The following is an 18272-nucleotide window of genomic DNA, read 5'->3' as shown; positions in this document are numbered from 1 at the left end:
CCACCACCAAGGCGAGCAGGAAGGGCACCCGTGCAGCTGTCCTGCAGCCAGCCAGGGCTGGCTCGGCCAGGAGCGCCACAAACCGGCACCCTGTGGCAATACACAAGTCTGTTTCGTACGAGGAATCGTAGGTAGCATAACTCATAGGTAACGGGACGCGTAACGGCCTGCTCCTGCCCCAGCCCCCCCGCCCGCCATGGTGCCGGCCCTGCTCCCCCCGCCCCGTCCGGAGAGCTTCGTCCGGTCCTGCGCGCTTCCGGCTCGCGCCGGGCCTGCTTCCGGTGTCCGCCCTCCGGCTCCTCCCGCCGCCGCCGCCGCCGCCGCGATGCTGCTGCTGTGGCGGTCCCGCTGCCTGGGCCGGGCGCTGGGCCGCTCGCTGCGCGCCCTCCGGCAGGTACTGCCCGCTGCGGGCACCGGCCGCGCGGAGGGAGGAGGGAGGGCGGCGGTTGGCCGGCCGGGCGGGCGGGGACGGCGCCGCCAAGGGCACCGGGACGCGTCCCCTCCCAGCCCCGCCGCGAGGCACCGCCGCCGCTGGGGCGCGCTGAGGGCGGGGAGGGGCGGCGGGTGCCCCCCCGGGGGGCCGGGGTGAGCGCGGCGCTGCCGCTGCCCGGGCCTGGCGCCGCCGGACCGTGTGCCGCTGCCCCGGGCCGGGCCCGCCGCCCCGCCGCGAAAAGCGGCGGCTCTCAGCGGGGAAAAGCCGCTGGAAACCGCCGCTCTTGGGCTTCGCCGTCCGCGCCTGTCGATGGGCCGGAGCTTTTGGGCGCCTCTCTGCCTCAGCCGCTTGGCAGCCCTCGCCTCACCGGCAGAGACCCTTCCCGCCGCCGTCAGCCCGGTGCCGGAACGGCAAATAAACCGGTGTCTGTTTGCGTATTTAATTCAACTTCTCGGTTCTCAGAGCAGCCGTTGAGCCGCTGCAGGCGGCAGCGAGCGGTGTGTGACAGCCAGAGCCGCTGGAACCAGCACCGGGGCTGCGCCCGGCCCGCCGGCGGCTGCCGCTGCTGCCGCATCGGCCGTTTCACAGCGCGCTGCAAGCTCGGTGTACGCACACGTGTATGCGTGCATGCGTGTGCATACACGTATATGCTAACCTACAGGAGGAAAAAGGTCTCTTCCATGTGACCAGCTGAAGCCTTAGAGCATGAGATTTGATTTTAGCCATCGTGTGAATGTAGGCGAGCAAGTGTTGACAGCCAGTTGTAATGCTGGACATTAACTATGTCATGCATCCCCGTAGGGCTGTTGTATGTTAAATGCTCGTCTCTGGGTGCTACAAAAAGGTTTGTGTTTATAATTATGTCTGTATATATATATAAAACTCCATTATAAACAATTTATAATTAACTACGTAGTTTTCTTTTGCTATACGTATATGTAGATACAAGTTGATTGTAGTGCAGTTTAAAAAAGCTTATTTAAGTGGCAGTCCAACCATACTTAAACTTTGTCAGCTCTCAGTGGTGCTGTGTAATTATACAGAACAAGGGGGAAGCCAGATGGAGTATTCAAACCTTTTACAAAAGTAGTCTGCAAATCAGGAGGTTATAGCTGAGTACTAGGAAGGGGAGATAACTTTAGTTAACCCGTTAAATGTACTGGGAAAGTTGAGAAATCAAGATAGTGGTAGTAGTTTGATTTCCATTTGAGAAAGGATATGGGAAGTAAGTTTTGATGAAGGGGATGATACAGGCTTTTTGGAGAGACAGAAATAAACACCAGAACGTGGCAAACCTCTGATGAGAGAAGCGAGAACAATTGACATGTACAAAATTCAGAAGTGTAGGGTTGAATGGAAGAATAGTGGAGTCAGCAAAAAACAACAAAGGTAGGGAAGGGTTGTCTGGAATTTTATGATATCATAAAACAGAAGAAGGTCCTGGATTCATATATCAAGTAGAAATCATGAATGCACATCAATATCCTGCATCTGAGCCTGTAAGACTTGGCGTAGTAGAGGGGAGGCAGCTGTTGAGGGATGACCTGAAACAGTCCAGAGAAGAGCTTGTCTGAAAAATGATAGTTTGATCAGGAGCTTTGAGAATCAAGTCCTTTTATTTATCTGGGGAAGACTTTGTAAGGAACTTTTTCTTCCCTGTTTGATCCTCCCCACATGCTGGAGGAGTTTTCAGCCTGTTCTCTCAGTAACAGTATCCTCTGCTGCTCAGCATTGTTATCTCCATCCCATCTTAGCATCTGCCCTGCCGTGCTCTATATAATTGTGTTAAAATTGATGAAAGATGTGCAGAGGTTTTTTTGTCTGTAGTAGTGGTTTGCGTTCATCCTTGTTTTTAAAGCAGCAGCTTCTTTGCTTTGAAGAAGCCGGGGCTGGAGAACCAAATGCTGCTTTGCCTGTCATCAGAGTCACCCAGCACCTGGCTTCTGTTTTGCCTCTGTTGAAATTAACTGTACCTGCCTGTTCAGTTCATGTCCTCACCTGAAGTGGTCCCTGCTCCTGCTGTTGGAGAGGAAATCTTTGGGTATACAGGCTGTCGCTTTAACTGATTTATTCCATAGTGTATTTCAGTGTGTAGTGACCTACTGGAAGGTGGCTGCTCCTTGAAACGTGTGGCCTGGGACACCGTGTTCCAGGGCTGCTTTGGCATAATAACAGTTGTAAAAACAATTCTAAGAAGTCATGTGAAACGTGGGGAAAAAATTAATCACTTGGTACATGAGTCACTGACTAATTAGACCAAGACTTATTTCTCCAAGTGAAGGCTCTTTTTAAAGTGACCCGAAGTGCTAATGCCAGTTAGCAAAACCTAAATGTTTCCATTTTAACTGAAGAAGCTCCAAGATCAGACAGAGGGCAGATTTAGCCAGGTGATACCAGGAGCAGGTACAATCACAGTGATTCCTTCAGGGAAAGAGGGAACAGGAACCAGCCCTGTCAGGCATCTCCTAGAGCTGCACGTGCATCTCCGAGGTACTGTAGTTAAGAGGTGGATGCATAGCGGTACTGCAGAACACAAGACAGAGGAATCTCAGTATCTTTTATTAGTGGCTATCAGCTCATATTAGAGCTCTTTCCTTCATTTCTTAACCTAAAAGACAGAAGGGTAGAACGGTACCATTTTTTTCCTTAATTTTGCAGCAGTTGTGTCACACAGACTTGGCACCTTTCTCGGAACAGAGCTGCAGATGTGTTTTGTCAAACTGACTTATTTTAGGACAAGCCTTCTAAACTTTTTTTTTAACCTTACAGTAAACTGGTCCAGAGCAAATAAAATTCGCTGTTTCTGCTTCAGTCTGAGATGTTATTCTTTCTTAACAAGTTGTTGTCTGGAATGTGAGGAATACCTTTAACCAGTTTTTTTATAAAGCACCCAGGAAAACATTGATGGGCAGAGGGGAGCTCAGGTCACTTGATATTTTATTTGTGATTGACTTCGTATTATCTGTGACACTATGGGAAGTGGGAAGAATTTGATCAATACAGGAACTAACACGTGCTGAGGGTTGTGGTGCTTAAGCTGAAGTTCGCCTTACTGATCCTAGCCTAGGACTGGCTCTACACAAACCAGATCTGAGTTCGCAGGGGACTGGTGCTGCACCAAGATTAAGCCTTGTAGTCTTCACAATGACTCTGCAAAGTCTGCACAGTGCTCCCTGCTCTCCCTTTGCCAGTCAGGCCTGGGGCAGGGGCTCCAGCTGGCCCTGCCGGAAGCCAGTTTTGCAGGACGGTGGGTCCAGGCTGGCTGGTCCCTGCAGTGGGCTGGCAGGCAGGGTGGCTGCGTGGGGCTGTGCTGGAGCTCCTGAGCTCTGCCAGACCCAGGCTGGCTTAGAAGCGAGTCACCCTGGCTGCCTGCATCCTCGGCAGAGCTAATCATAGCCCTGTTGAACTGCCCATTGATCACTGACTTGACTCTGTGTTAATATCTGAGAAGCCAATAAGTTTGGATAATTAAATTGTCAAGGGGTTGATTCCAGGCGTGTTAGTAGCTTTGATGGTATGAAGTGTTCAGTGAATGTATTTTTGTATGCTACAGTGCTCAGTCCTGTAGATGGTGTGACAAACTTAAGTGTCTCTTTGGTCCTTGATCTCTATGTTGTGTTATCACACGCAGCTCCACGAATTATTTCGATATTTAAGATCAGTTTTATCCCATCCTGCTTGCTCTGGTGAAGCTGAAATCAAGGCTTATACGCAAACTTCACTTCAGACACTGAAGATGTGAATGAAATCTAATTTTTACTTCTTAGCTTAGCACCTGGATAAGGGTGCTTTGAGCTGTTGAGTAGCAGCTCTTCCAAACTGCATTTTAGTCATGGTTACTGTGATATTTTCCTATAGCTTTTAAAGAGTTCTTAGGTTCTCCAGATCTGCAGGTTCGATGCTGAAGAAATGTATAATAACAACAGGGAAAGTAACCGGAATATGTCTTTTACTTTTGAGGAATGTTATGCTGAGCTAGGAGTAGAGTCAATGATTACATGGGTATGAAGGGAAACATCACCAGAAGGTGGAATTCCTGGCTCACTGAAGGCAGTAGAAATTTTGCCATTGAAGGAAATTCTGGCCTTCTGGAGTTCAAAGGCTCCATAACCTTAAAATAAACAAACAAAAAATCCCAGATACTGCATTCATGACTGTAGGAGTAAACATCATGGCATGTTTTTTCATGATATCCAGTAGCTACCTTTGACCTTCTCATTCATAGCAAATTTTAGTGAATGTGTCTTTAGAAATCTGTTCTTTCTTAAAGAGGAAAGTGTGCGTGAGAAGGTCAAAACAGCTGGAGCCGCAACTGAAAATGAAGTGCGTCAAGTTCAACGTCACTCCATGGGAAAGCATTCTGGAAACAGCCAAAGCAAAGAGAAGGGTGTAGATGCTCTCACCATCTTCTCTTGCACACTATGGGGTTGTAGTGTGTCTGGAGTGTGGGAATGGTGGGTCTCATCTCTTATCCAGGTCTTGTGGGAAAACTAAAGTCCTTCTAGGGTGGGTCTGTCTTTTTGCAGTACTGATAGTTCCTCTTCTCTCTGACAGGGGAACTGTACTCTGGCAAGATGCTCTCTGTCTGGTGAGTCTTACACTTTTATTTCATTTCCAACTACCTAGACAGAACAGAGCTGATGATGGCAATTGGTAATAAGTTTCATTGGGGTTTGTTTCTTTCAATGATGTAATGAAGAAACAGTTGGTGAAATTAGCTGTGTTTCCATGTGAGTGCCCCCCTTGCCTAATGTACATGCTGCCCCATCCATTCACCTCTGGTGAGGATTTCACAGTAGCAGCACAGTATATTTCAAGCATTGCAGCACTTGAAGCACGTGCTGTTGCAGAGCCTGGATCTCTAATAAACTCCTCTGAAAATGATGGGTGAATGTTAAGTGGCATGTCAAATCTAGTATGCCTGTGAACTCCTCTTCAGTGCTTAAACCGGATTTTCCCAGACCTCTGTTTTTTCTAGCTGTTCTGTGTTTATACAGCATTACATCACTCCTGGTTCCGCTTTGAGAAACCAGTTAAATCTGCTTACCTTTTCTGCTTTCTAGAGCTCCAGTGTCAGCTCTTTAGTAGGGGATGGTGTAAATATTGTTTTGCTTTAAAAAAAAAAATCAAGTATGGAAATGGTTCTTCCTTCTGGTGTTGTGTAATTGAGATAATTATGTTCTCCTATTGCTATGCTGACTCTCTTTAAGATTGGTCTGGAAAACTGCCCAGTGCCCTGAAAGAGACAAAGGACAGGGGTTCAGTTCATAATAGAAACTGCAGTTTGAGGGCAGTGAGCAGTGTGGGGAGGGGGCAGGAGCTATGTGAGACTGAGAATCTATGCAAGTAGCTCCCTGCTGTGAGTTTTGGAAAAGAAGTGTTCCTGGGATAGGGGGTGGACAGAGAAGAGGGATGATACTGGTTTGCTACTCTGCCCTACATCTTGTTTTCATTCTTTTTCTTCCTCCTTACCTGTCCATGCAACTGTGAGGCTTCCTGGGGGTGCCTGTTAGGCAACTGATTGCCTTGCTTCTCTTATAAACTGCTTTGTGTTGGTGAGGGCAACTCAGCAGCAACTGAGGTTTTAGCAGTCCTGGAGATGTCCCTTGTAGCTGTTTCCTAGTTTTGTTCTGACTGGGGCAGCTGCTGCTTTGTTTAGCCTTTTCAGAGTTATTAGCCTTGTGGTCAAGATGTAACTGCTTCTCCCACCTCTGTAAATCTAGATGAAGGCAAGACCACTGTTTTCGGCATGCTCTGGGCAGGTTTGGTAGCACTGGAGTACCTCTATACTGTTATATTCTCCACTTAGTCTCAAGGTTTTTTTCAGGGTGAACAGTGGTATCCTCTGCACTCTTTTACCTGGCAGGGACACCCGAGGGCTGGAAGGCTGGGTAACGTTCCTGTGGGGTAACACCATTCTCATTCACAGGTGTGGCTGGGAGCCAGGGACTGGCTTACACCAACAGCAGGAAGCTTGTGTAAGTATCCCCAGGACAGCTGCGATGTGGGGAGGCTGGGGCTGCTCCAGCCCTGGTAAGATTTGGGGGCTGGAAGGCAGAATATGGTTGGCTGTCATAAAATCCCTGTACATATAGTAGGAGCGTGGAGCTACCCTTACAAAATCTAGGTTTTGAGGGTCAGGAACCGTGACATGCTTAAAGAAAATAAGCTTTGTTTGAAACCAGATACCGAGGCAGGGAAGGGACAGGAATGAGGAGACTGGTGATAAATGGATCTCTACCCTTTGATTAACTGACTAGAGTCTTGTTTGCTCTATGGTGGCCTCCTGGAAGGACTTCTGTCAGAAGTGGGGTGGTTCAGGAAGCTGTTGTTCATACAGCAAGATTTGCATTGCAGAACTGGTCTTGTAAAAATGTGTTTAGGGAAATAACATTAATAGTGTATCCATAAAAGCCCTAAATGCTGATCTCTTTGCACCAAGTAGCCTGCATTAGCAGAAATGCTAAAGCGCTTTTACTTTAGGTTTCCAGATGTGGTGTCAGTAGGTGTAAAAAACATCCTTTGGAACACTTGGGATTTCCAGCTCCTTGTGAAGAGACGTGGTGGAGAGAAATAGCTGTCTCATGGTTGTGTTGACATAGGCAATTTAAGGTGCTTTCTCTTTTTCTGGCACAGTCTAGCAACTTCTGTAGAGATGACAGTCCTGATCTGGAGGTAAAATTGGTTACTGTGCTAGTCTTGGGCATAGGTTGGGATGGCTAGGTCACCCTTTTATCAGTATTCAGACCACAGGGATTCTGTTGGGTTGTCTTCCTAAATTAAAATTCCATAAATGTCAGTTCTCGTTGAATTTCTGAGGGCACTAGTGATAGTAAGCTGTAATGTTTCCTTTCTTAGTGGGGTTGTTGCAGCATGAACAGTAAGTAGGAGCCCCTTGAAACAAATGCATCAGAACAGCTGAGCAGCCTTTCAGATCAGTTAAGCAAATGTAAGTTCTGTACTTGAGCTTGGTGCCAGCAGCCTGTAGAGCAATGTACTTCTGTGTTCATACCTTTCTCTCTTTCTACAGAGTAAATAGCTCCAGTGTCTTCACTGTCCGTTACTTCAGAACCACTGCAGTACGTGGTAAGTAAAAAGTCAGGAGTCAGTGGGATGGCTCTTGTGCTGCCTGTTGCTGTCCTGACACCAGCTGAAGCCACCTCTTCCATCCTTGGTTTAGGCCCACTGCTGTCCCACCTCGATGGGTGGCTGAGGGTTTATGTCATGGGGCCCTAAAGATTTTGTCTGGTGTTCCTGTCACAATGTGACTTTCAGTCAAGTGGGAATTTCTCTTGTGGTTAGATGTCGATCAGTGTTGAAGCAAGAAGGCGGCCAGCATTTGGTGTATGTTGACCTACCTTCTGTACCAGAGACCTGGTGACAAGAATGAAGCAATGCCATAACTTTTGAGCTCTGAATGCATTCAAGTCTGTCTGTCTCACAGGGAATGACGTGATTACAGTGAACACACCAGCCTTTGCAGAGTCAGTCACAGAAGGAGATGTCAGGTGGGAGAAAGGTAAGCAGTTGCCTCGTCCCTGAAATTCTCAGCACCGTTGCTGCTGCACTGGACAGTTTAGGGATGGATTGTAGTTCACAGGCTCCCAGCCTGCTTGCTGTCTTGCCATCTGTGACAAATGAGGCAGTTAATTGCAGTTCTCCTAAGGAGTAAGAATAGCAGTTACTGCCTCGATAACTCTTTGGCATGGGCGATGTTGGGCGAAGGGTGATGTCTAAACTGGAATCAGACTCTGACTGTTCAGTAGATTGATTGTTTGAGCTAGACTTTTCTTTAGAAGTTGTGGAGAACTGGGATGATAAAATTCTGGGCTACTGGGGGAGACTGCTGTGGGTTAAGAGGGGAGGCCAGAGCACACCTCCCTCCTCACAGTGGTCTTCATATCTGTCACTCAGCTGTTGGAGACACAGTGGCGGAAGATGAAGTGGTGTGTGAGATTGAAACAGACAAGGTAGGAGTTTTCTGGACCAAAACTTTTTCTAGTTCTGTAGCGGGTACCCTGTACGGCTCCTTTCCTGCTAAGTGCTCTTGGAGCCTGCAGGCCCTGCCTGTGTCTTCCGCTCCCTTCACAGAGAAAATCTTTTCTCATCTAGTATGAAAGCTGGCTGTGCCTTAAGTGAGAATTCTTTGATAATTCTTCCTCATACACTTGAGTAAGCACCAGTGGTGCTGATGTTTGTTGCAGCTGCAGTTCCACTCTTCCTTCTAATTTGGTCCTCTAAGCTTTGAAACCTATTTGTGTTTAAACAGAGGAGAAATCTGCAGAGCCATAGGGTGTTTTCAGATTGTTTTAAATTTAGCCTTTAAATTTACTCACTCCTTAAAGGACTCTTAAGCTTTGAAGTTCTTGCTAAAGCTCCCTGCCAAGTTCTGCTTTGGGTATTGCTGTCAGGAAGATGCTGGCAGTAGGTCAATTCTTGATTGTACCCTGGAGCAGGAAGATCAAGCTATATGTTACACTGCCAGCATCTCCTAAAATTTCTAAGTATTGGCACAAAATCCCAGTGGAGAGTGTGAAAACTGCTGCAAATGGTGCGAGACAGAGCTGCTGTCTGTGCCAAATTATGTGTATCTGTGCGTATTGGTATCTTGGGCATTTGTTCTCCATCCAATGTTTGGAGGAATTTAACTGATTTTCCTTTTTGCAGACATCAGTGCAAGTTCCAGCCCCAGCAGCTGGTGTGATTGAAGCCCTTTTGGTACCCGATGGTGGCAAAGTGGAAGGGGGGACACCTCTGTTCAAACTCAGGAAAACTGGAGGTAAGTCAGGCATGCGTAACTTGCGCAAGCCTTCCTGTTTCCACCAATCTTTTTCTGAAGATGGAATCAAGGCATTTAGGGGGATCCTGAGAGAGGTTAAGTGTTTCCTCCATCTGCCTCTGTAGCTGGAAGAAAATACTCCTTTTGTCCATTAACAAAGCATAATTTTAGTCCTTCTGAGAGGGGAGTTCTTCTTTTGCTCCTTCTGGAGGAGACTGCAGCTCTAAGCTAAAATCAGTTGAGGATTCCTCGGATACGATTCCCTTCTCCACCCTCTTTAGCATCCAGTCTCCTGCACAATGAGGAGATCTAGGGTGTCAATGAGTAAAACACTTTCACCATGGGATCCTCTTGTGGTGGCTCCGATCAGTTCAGTAGCGCTGAGAACATAAGGCACTCTCCCAGAGGGTCAGCTTTTATCAGGTTGGTTGGACTCAGGGATCCCTGACAGTAGAAGCTGTCTTTGCTCTTACCATGGTTCTTCCTTGTCTTTCAGCTGCTCCTGCCAAGGCCAAACCAGCAGCAGCCCCTCCTCCTCCTCCTCCTGCAGCCCCTGAACCTGTAGCTGCAGCTGCTCCTCCACCTGCTGCAGCACCAATTCCCACTACAATGCCACCAGTGCCACCTGTGTCAGCTCAGCCCATCGACAGCAAACCAGGTGAGGCAGCATCTGTTTTCTCCTATTTTCAAGGCTCTTTTCCTTGGGGAGAGTGTGTAAGGTTAAAGACAACAAACAGTGTGGCGTTTATGGTGAAGACCTCCCTGTATTATAGCCCTGCATGCTCCAGGCTGGAGAGCTCAGCTCTGCCTGGTACCTGCACAGCCCAGTTCAAGGCTGCTTCTGTTCTGTGTTGCTTGAGCAAGGAGCTCAAATGGGCTTTCTACCTCAGGGTGTTGTGATGAAGCCTTGGCTTCCCTTTTTGACTGATGTGTTCTCTACCCTCAGTGTCTGCAGTGAAGCCAGCTGCAGCCCCAGCGGCAGCTCCTCCTGGGGAGGCAGTGCCCAGCAAAGGTGCCAGATCAGAGCATAGGGTAAGCTGCGGGAATAGGGTCCTTGCCAGCACTTCGGTTGCTGAGTGACAACTTGTTCTGGCATAAGCCTGAAGCTCTTTGGATGTGTCCATATCTATCTGTTCACACCCAGCTCGGTGGGCCTGTGACGAAGAGATGCTCTACATGGGGGCACCACTTAGAGATGGGGTGGAGGAAGACCCAGGTCAAATATGACTCAGGTCTTTTCTAGGTAGAAGTCTTGTTTGAGCTCTCCTGACTGAGCACAGAAGGCTCAGTGTGATCAGCTTGGTCCATCCACAAGCTCTCAGCAAAGTGCTGAGGCTGCTGCACCTGCCTTGTGTGTTCTTAAGATAACCTGTTTGAGCAGCCTGCCTGCTTAGCAGTCTCGCTCTCCCCACATTTGTCTCATGCTGAAAACTGCTGAGCTGAGCAGCTCCGTAGTGAAATCAGCTCCACAGCCTGTCATGCTCCTCAGGGAGACCTGGAGCAAAAACCTAGGCCATAGGCATCCCTTGCTAGTCAACCAGATGGCAAGAAAAAGGGTCTTTTGAGTTTCTTCTGCATTTTGTCCCTTGGGTGAACTTGAGGCAACTTCTGCTCATATCTTTTTAATTTTCAGGTGAAGATGAATAGGATGCGTCAACGTATTGCTCAGCGGCTGAAAGAGGCTCAGAATACTTGTGCCATGCTGACCACTTTCAATGAGATTGATATGAGGTGAGGAGCAGACCTCTTTTTCCCTTTACAAGTAGAAACAGATGCAGGCAGTCTTTTTTAAATACCAGCCAAGACCTTGCTGATTCTCTTTGGAGAGAACAGCAATGTGCCTTGGGGCCTCTTTCTTAGCTGTGTACCACCATCTGCACAGCTCCATCAAGGCCATGTTGGTGCTGTGGCGTGAGGGGTATGTAGCGTCCTAACGACCTGTCTGTCATTCCTTGGGAGTCATCTGCTGCTTGTAGGAGGGGGAACCTGGTTCTTCATCTGTGTGCTTCTTGGTTGAGGACTGGTAGATTTTGAGCAGAAGAGCAGGAGTGACTAGTGTCACTTGTATAGTGGCTGTCAGGAGACACCAAGATGAAGCATCTGCTTTCTGCGGCCCCACCAGATTACTGGTGTTGGAGGTTGGCATATTTTGCTTCCCATGGGTAGTTCTCCAGGGCTCGTCATCCTTTCAGGTGAGCAGTAAATATATCTGAGGCCCTTGCTCTCGGATGGTGCAGCTTTCCAGAGGCAGACTAGCATCCTTCCCCATCCCCTTCGGGCATGTGGGGGTCTCCTGACTCAAGTGCTTGCATGGACCGAGCGCACTAATGGCTTTGGAGGGTGGGCAGCTTATGTTACAGTGCATTAAGGGGAAATTGTGCCCAAATCAAATTGCCTTGTGAAATCCTATTCTGCTCCTTAAGACAAAACATGTAAATATTTGGGTCTCAGAACAATAAGGTTGGCAAAATAGTCTTGATTGGAGTGGAAGTGCTGCAGCTTTATCTCCTCTCAGAGGTTCATCGAGGTGTCGCTTTACGCTGGCCTCCGGCTCTCATTGCATCTGGTAATCTAGTTTGGATTGATTGCTGTGAGGTTGACTGGAGAGGGCCTGCACTGGGGCCTCCTGCTTCCCGTGGGGGTCAGTGTCTGAAAGGAGGAAGCCATAATGAGCCAGTTTCATAGCAAACCTTGTCCTCATTGCTGCAGTCCTTGTGTCTTGGGAGGCACTAATGTCTTTGGGCAGTAATCCTAGCCCTAAACAAGGTTAGGTGCAGGAAAACAAACACTCTAAACTGTGGAGACCCCTGCCCCTTGCTGAAACTGTCTCTTCAAAGACTCAAGGTCTCTGGAGGGGGAAGGGATGGACTATGCAATTCCACAGCATCTGGTATAAGCCTGGAATAGGCAGAGCTTGTAGCCACGGCTTGGCTGACTTTTCTTAAATGGCCTCAGTTCTGAAAAATAGAAGCAGTGGGGAAACATGATTAGTCTGGTTGAGGGTACGCCTGGATCATACTTGCTCAACTCCCGAAGCCAAAGGGTTGGATATGGGGGCATCGTTGTGCTGGCTGGCACTGGACTTGCACAATGGTTGAAGTCTTTTGCTTCCCTTGATCTCTACATGCATCTTTTCTGCTCTTGGCATTTCCTGGTTTTTCACCCTTCGAGGGCGAGCCCAGCCACCCTGGAGTTGCTCTCTGCCGTGCTGCGCTGGTATCAGCACTGGTGTCTCCAGAGAATTGGTGGCAACATCAAGCCCAAGTGTGAAATACACTGTGCCTCATCTTGTTTTTCTGCTTGGCAGTGTGGGCCAAGCAGATTAACCCTGTCCTGTTGAATTTGTGGTCCAGGACCAGTTCCTGTTGGATCCTTAGGCAGGATCCTTAGAGCCACCCTCAGCCCATTTCACCTGTGACATTTGAAGGATTTTTTCATCAGACTGGAGCTTTGACAGTTGGTGGTGCAGGTTTGTGGTCCTTGGGGCTGGCACTGAAATCTGTTACAGAGTGAGGGAACAGTGTTTTCTCGAGCTCCGTGCTGACCAGCACTGCCATGTGTTTTACAGCAACATCCGGGAGATGAGAGCCGTACACAAGGATCCCTTCCTGAAAAAGCACAACCTGAAGCTCGGTTTCATGTCAGCTTTTGTGAAAGCTGCAGCCTTTGCTCTGCAGGACCAGCCTGTTGTGAATGCAGGTGAGTGGTGACCCTTGCTGGCGAGTTGCACATCTCATCAGCAAATGTGGTGGAAAGCAGAGCGAGGGGAAAGCAGGTGGCCAAGTCCATGGCAGGGCTAATAGCCTGGGCAAGCAGGACCATCCTACGTGCTGCAGCTGATTTTGCTCATGCCACTGATGTAGGTAGAGGACAGCTTGCCAAGAGGGGCTCTGTTAGGAAGGGGTTGCCAGGAGCGGTGCTGGGGCTGTGTGTACACAGCCTGCAGAGGAAAGAGCTGCTGGTTGGTGTAGAGGTGGCTGCTGTAGGTGCAATGCAGTTCCTGGGGGTGTCAGAGGTGCTTGCCCAAATCCAGAAGAGGAGAATAACCTAGGAGATGACTGAGGGGGACTGACCATCTGGACTGTGTTTCCTTTCTGTCCATCCTGATGCTTCTCCCGCAAGTGCAGTGAGGGTTTATTCTTCTCTGGAGTTACGTTTAAGCTAGAGATGAGCAAACTGTTATGATTTTGTGGCTACTTCTGGCCTGTTGAACTCTTGATCTTGGGTATTGCATGTGTAACACAGCTTTTTTTCTCCTAGTGATTGATGACACGACCAAAGAAATTGTGTACAGGGACTATGTGGACATCAGTGTCGCTGTGGCAACTCCCCGGGTAGGTACCTGGGATGCTTTGGCCATGATTCCTGCAGCCTCAGGTCTGGGATGATCATATACACGGAGCCAACTCAGCTTTGAGCTCCTCTGCAGCAGAAACTTTCTGATGAGACTGGGCTTCTGAATGAGATGTCTGATATACTGTGGACTGCTGAGATGGGTTTTGGGAGAAGACAGAGGACCAAGAATAATCTGCCACTGTACTAGGAGATGTAGTAACAAGGTCAGTGTAGATGTCAGTGGTTGATGAGTAAGGCCAAGTTAAATAAACCCTTTTTTTCATGGACCTGTGAGGATATGTCATGGACAGTAAAAGCTTTGCATGTCCTGTCCTTCGGCTAGCCCTGCTGTGCTGTCCCACCATTTCTGTGAATCACATTGCTGCTTCAAAGAGGTATTTCTGTCCAGGGAGAGTATGGGGTAGAGATTCAGATGTTGAATTTGTTGGTTCTGTTGTGAGGCAGAGGTTTGACCAGGACTGCAGTTCTGTCACTGCTCCCAAAGTCTGGGGAGGTCCAGCACAAAGGGACTCTGCTCACCCAGAAAGAGGAGGCAGCTGAACTCTGCCCAGTGCCTCACCTGCTTTTATGGATGCGGAGCTGGATCCAGACATGCTTGGCTGATTATACGAGATGTGTTTACAAAGGCAAAGAAGATCTCATTTATGATGTGGCCTTTGGTGTGTGTTGTGCCAGGTTTCCCGGCTGGCTGCCAGGGCGTGAGGCAGCTCTGCCAACCACCTGCTGCGGGCCGAGGAGGCGGCAGAAACTCTGCTGGGCTGAGGCCAGGCTCCTGCCCGATAACAGTTATCTGTGTGTGGCTGTGCTGACTTGCTGATCGTGCTCTTTGCTTCTCCCTAGGGTCTTGTGGTCCCTGTTGTGAGAAATGTAGAAAACATGAACTTTGCTGACATAGAGCGCGCTATCTATGAGCTGGGGGAGAAGGTAAGGAAAGTCGGAGATTTTTCTGAAAAGGGTTGGGAGGAATGGGAAAAATCGAGGGTGCTGAATATGCATGAATTGAATCAGTCCCTCTGTGTTGTCATCTCTGACCTCTAACACACTGAGTTGTGCTGTGGGGAGTGATCCAGTTACAGCTGTAGCATTGCCCATGCCTTACAGGATAGGCCTATCTACTTCTTGCCCTTCCAGAAGACTGCAAACTATGCATTAGTGATACGGTGTGTCTTCACCCTGGTCTTTAGAGACCAAGACTGAACTGCCCAAGGATAGAAGTCCCTCTGTCTGTCTCCTGCAAAAGCCAGAGTTGGCAGCGAAGGCAAGAGAATCCTTCCCCAAAGCCAGTAAATGTTCAGATCTAAAGACAGGATGCATTTTCATGTAATTCATACTAGTTTTCAGCTGAACAGATCAGTAAGTGAAGCTCTTGCCATCAGCATTTGTTCTTGGAAAGGATGAACATCCAAACCCTTGTCCTCTGCTCTCTGTGTCTGTGTGGCTTTCTAAGACCTTACTTTTTCTTGCAGGCACGGAAAAATGAACTGGCCATTGAAGACATGGATGGCGGCACTTTCACAATCAGCAATGGAGGGGTTTTTGGGTCACTCTTTGGGACACCTATCATTAACCCACCCCAGTCTGCCATCTTAGGCATGCATGCCATCGTGGACAGGCCTGTGGCTGTGGGAGGCAAGGTAGGTGGAGCTGCACAGGAGGTTTCAGTGAGCAGAGAGGAGGGCTCAGTGGGATGAGGACCATAGCCCATATGCTTTTTCTAGAGGGTTGGTGGCAACTTCTAAAAGGCTCTACTGGGAAGGAGGAGCAGAGACTAATGGGTGTAGGGCAGCTTTGCTGTCACTGGTACTTGCCTGAGGTGTGCAGGGGGCCTTGTCCTATCCGCGAAGGGGGAGGACTGGATAATCTACTTAGGTGTGGGGAGGAGGAGGAGGAGGCTTTAGCCTTTGTGATGGAGAACAGCTCTGGAAAGGGACCTAGTCTTGTGTGGTGCGGATCCAGCCTGGGTGGTGATCAGTGCCTGGGGGAGTGAGTGGGTAGGTAATCCTGCCAGGCAGGACACATCCAGGAGGGCCTGAGCCCTGGATTCAGGATAGGAAAAAAACAAGTCTGCCCTGAGTTCCCAGGAGAGCATCATGCAGGCAGTAAGGCTGAGCTTACTGATGCCTGTCTTATTCCTCCCCTTCAGGTCGAGGTGCGGCCCATGATGTATGTGGCGCTAACATACGATCACCGGCTGATTGATGGCAGAGAGGCAGTGACTTTCCTGCGCAAGATCAAGGCAGCGGTGGAGGATCCCCGCGTGCTGCTGCTCGACCTGTAGAGCAGCCGCACCCCCACACAACCCACCCCGGGCAGGGCCGCAGTACCAGCAGGGGCAATGCAGAGCATTCAGGAACTGGCAGGGGTGATTCCAGTCTCCCTCCCTCCACGGTGATCGGAGCTGTCCCAGAGGGAATTGTGGGGATAGCTCCTACCTCCTTTCCTATTCTGTTTAACGGATGTTCAGTTTCTCATGGGGAATTGCTATGCAGTGGGCCAACCGCTGAATGGCACTGCCTTTCCAGAGCCGTCTGTATGGCATCCTCTCCCTCACAGCACCAAACTCTCACCTCTAGCTTGTCCTATACCACTGGAAGCTGCTTGCTGCTGCTGTGCTAGGGTATCCTTCCCTGCCACTCTGAGGCGGGTTCAGCTTTATTTCCTAGCACTGAGGTTCCTGGGAGGAAGGGGAGAGGAAAGGCTACTGTTCTGTCCCTGTTTTGCCTGAAATAATTTCACAGTCGTCTGCCTTGCAAGGGCAGCCTGGGGAACCCCAGGCCACTTGCAGCAGAGGTTTAGAGCAGAGCAGGGCTTGAGGTAGGTGTCATGCCTCTGGCAGCGCCCTAAGTTACACTCCCTCTACAGACAGGAAGGCAGCGGTAGCAGCTCCCCTGCTTTCCCTTGGAGACTGTTTCTCTCTCGCCAGCCTGGTCACTGTGGTGTGAATTGATGTCTGGGTGGGCAGAGCCCATGACCATGTGGAGGTAGCACTGTTCCTGGGGGGACAACCCCTTCACTATCACATGCCCAACACGGGGGTAAGAGCCAACCCCCAGCAGCTCTCCTGGAATCAGAGTTCACTGACGGTGGATCCGACTGCTGGCTTCCTGCGTGCGAGGTCTTGGCCTGCCACCAGCAGACAGCTGGGGAGGGCCAGGTCTTCAAGTGTCATGTATATCCCAGCCCCAGGCTGCTGGTTTTGGGGGGAGGGGGGCAGTCCTTAATCTGATAGCGCACACATGTATCGGGGAGTGAGGGGGTTGCTAGTGCCTGCAGAGTCTATTACTCTTACCCTCTACACAGAACTTGTAACTAAAATATTTAACACAGCGGATTTTAAATGAAATAAAACTGGGCAATGACTGCGAGGTGGGGTGTGTTTGAGGGGGGGAGCAGCAGCTCCTGGGCGAGGACTTGGGTATCACTAGCATCCCTAGGGTAGTGCAAGAAGCCTGTTATCTGGTGGTGGAAAGAAAAGAGGAAATGGGAGCTGGGCCCACCACTGGTGAAACTGAGGCTTCTCTAGTTGTGAACTCTAGTGTCCTCACACTCTCTTTGGCACAGAATTGGCTCTTCCCAGCAAATATGAGGTTTTCAGGACTGGAAATCATCCTTTTCTTTGTCTAGGAACAGAACTCTTACAGCTGGTGAGGAAAGCCTGCTGTTTGCTAAATGGCATGATGGCCAAGAGGGAGACCTGGGACAGGCTCTTAAACTACAGGTGTGGAGCCACATTGGTTTTTTTCCTGCTACAGCAGGGGAGACTTGTAAGTGACAAAAGGTGGGGGAAAAGGCTGTTCAGGGTTGCAGAGGGAGAAAGGAGTTGAGATAATAACTAAAGCAAAAGCTGTCTGTGGTGCTAAGTGTTTCCCCGAGGACCTGTCCCTGTTGGAACAGTATGAAGTCGTTCCTGGATCAGGGCAGGGTTTTTCCAGCTCTGTCATCAACTTCAGAGAATGGTTTGCCCTTCCCAGCTCAACGCCTTTTAACGGAAAACGATTGCACTCACAGCTGGCATAAAGACGAAAAGGAGAGCAGTTCCTAGTACTTGTTCCTACGGCTTCCTGGCAGCTATGAACAAGTGCATGGAGTCAGCTTTCCTCTGTCTCTAGTGGAGGTAGAAGGTTAGGAGGAGAGGGAAAATCCCTTCCCTGTACTGTGAAGGAAAGGCAAAGAGTCTCACTGCTCTTGCACAAATAAATTGAAAGAGAAGGTTCCGATTAAGGCTTGCTGCCCTCAGTGCTGGTTTAGGATACAGAGGGGCCACCTTGACTTTATACATGAGCCTGGGGAAGGGCAATGCCTGTGTTCTGTCTGGAGATGCAATAAATGAGGCCGTTGAATTACCCAGAGAGTGAATGTACAGTCAAGCTCTTAAAATGTTGCAGCCTAGGAAACTGCTTTACTTAATCTGCCCTGTTGGGTTTTGCTGTAGGAGGGTTGTGCAGCTGCCATGCTTGAAGCTTCCCTTTTTGCCTCTCCTGGATGACACCCATGGCACTGTGTTGCAAGAAGCCGTGCCGTGGCTTTGGCCACAGGGTCAGTCCTGCTGAACCTCCCCTGAAGCACAGGAGCTGGTGGCCAAGGGTGGAAAGCTGCTGCAGGAGGGGTCTGTCAGGGCAGGCTGCCCAAGAGAGGGAAAGCCCCAGGCTTGGCTGTTCCTGCTGTGGCATTAGTGCTCAGCTCCCTGGTCAGTTCTCTTGCTTC

At 49.4% G+C, this 18272-nt stretch overlaps 1 protein-coding gene across 1 annotated transcript; it reads left to right on the top strand.

Moving 5' to 3' along the window:
• The first annotated feature begins 277 nt into the window (after positions 1-277).
• On the top strand, positions 278-17912 carry DLST (dihydrolipoamide S-succinyltransferase). Its single transcript, XM_065636355.1, has 15 exons — positions 278-394; positions 4988-5021; positions 6363-6411; positions 7464-7519; positions 7878-7952; positions 8348-8403; positions 9101-9212; positions 9709-9870; positions 10159-10244; positions 10846-10943; positions 12781-12911; positions 13473-13546; positions 14409-14492; positions 15035-15202; positions 15712-17912. Exons 1-15 carry the CDS (start codon positions 326-328, stop codon positions 15844-15846), a joined length of 1389 nt encoding a protein of 462 aa, XP_065492427.1. The 5' UTR covers positions 278-325; the 3' UTR covers positions 15847-17912.
• Positions 17913-18272: the final 360 nt, after the last annotated feature.

The sequence above is a fragment of the Caloenas nicobarica genome, chromosome 5 (assembly GCF_036013445.1).
Source record: "Caloenas nicobarica isolate bCalNic1 chromosome 5, bCalNic1.hap1, whole genome shotgun sequence".
Classification (NCBI taxonomy): domain Eukaryota; kingdom Metazoa; phylum Chordata; class Aves; order Columbiformes; family Columbidae; genus Caloenas; species Caloenas nicobarica.
This window is presented reverse-complemented; position numbering and strand designations above follow the sequence as displayed.

What these genes read in the sequence shown, in the direction of transcription:
- DLST (XM_065636355.1), top strand. Translation starts at nt 326, where the DNA reads ATGCTGCTGCTGTGGCGGTCCCGCTGCCTGGGCCGGGCGCTGGGCCGC. An exon ending in GGCAAGATGCTCTCTGTCTG is followed by an intron (nt 5,022 to 6,362) that starts GTGAGTCTTACA and finishes TCTCATTCACAG; the next exon opens with GTGTGGCTGGGAGCCAGGGA. An exon ending in ACCAACAGCAGGAAGCTTGT is followed by an intron (nt 6,412 to 7,463) that starts GTAAGTATCCCC and finishes CTCTTTCTACAG; the next exon opens with AGTAAATAGCTCCAGTGTCT.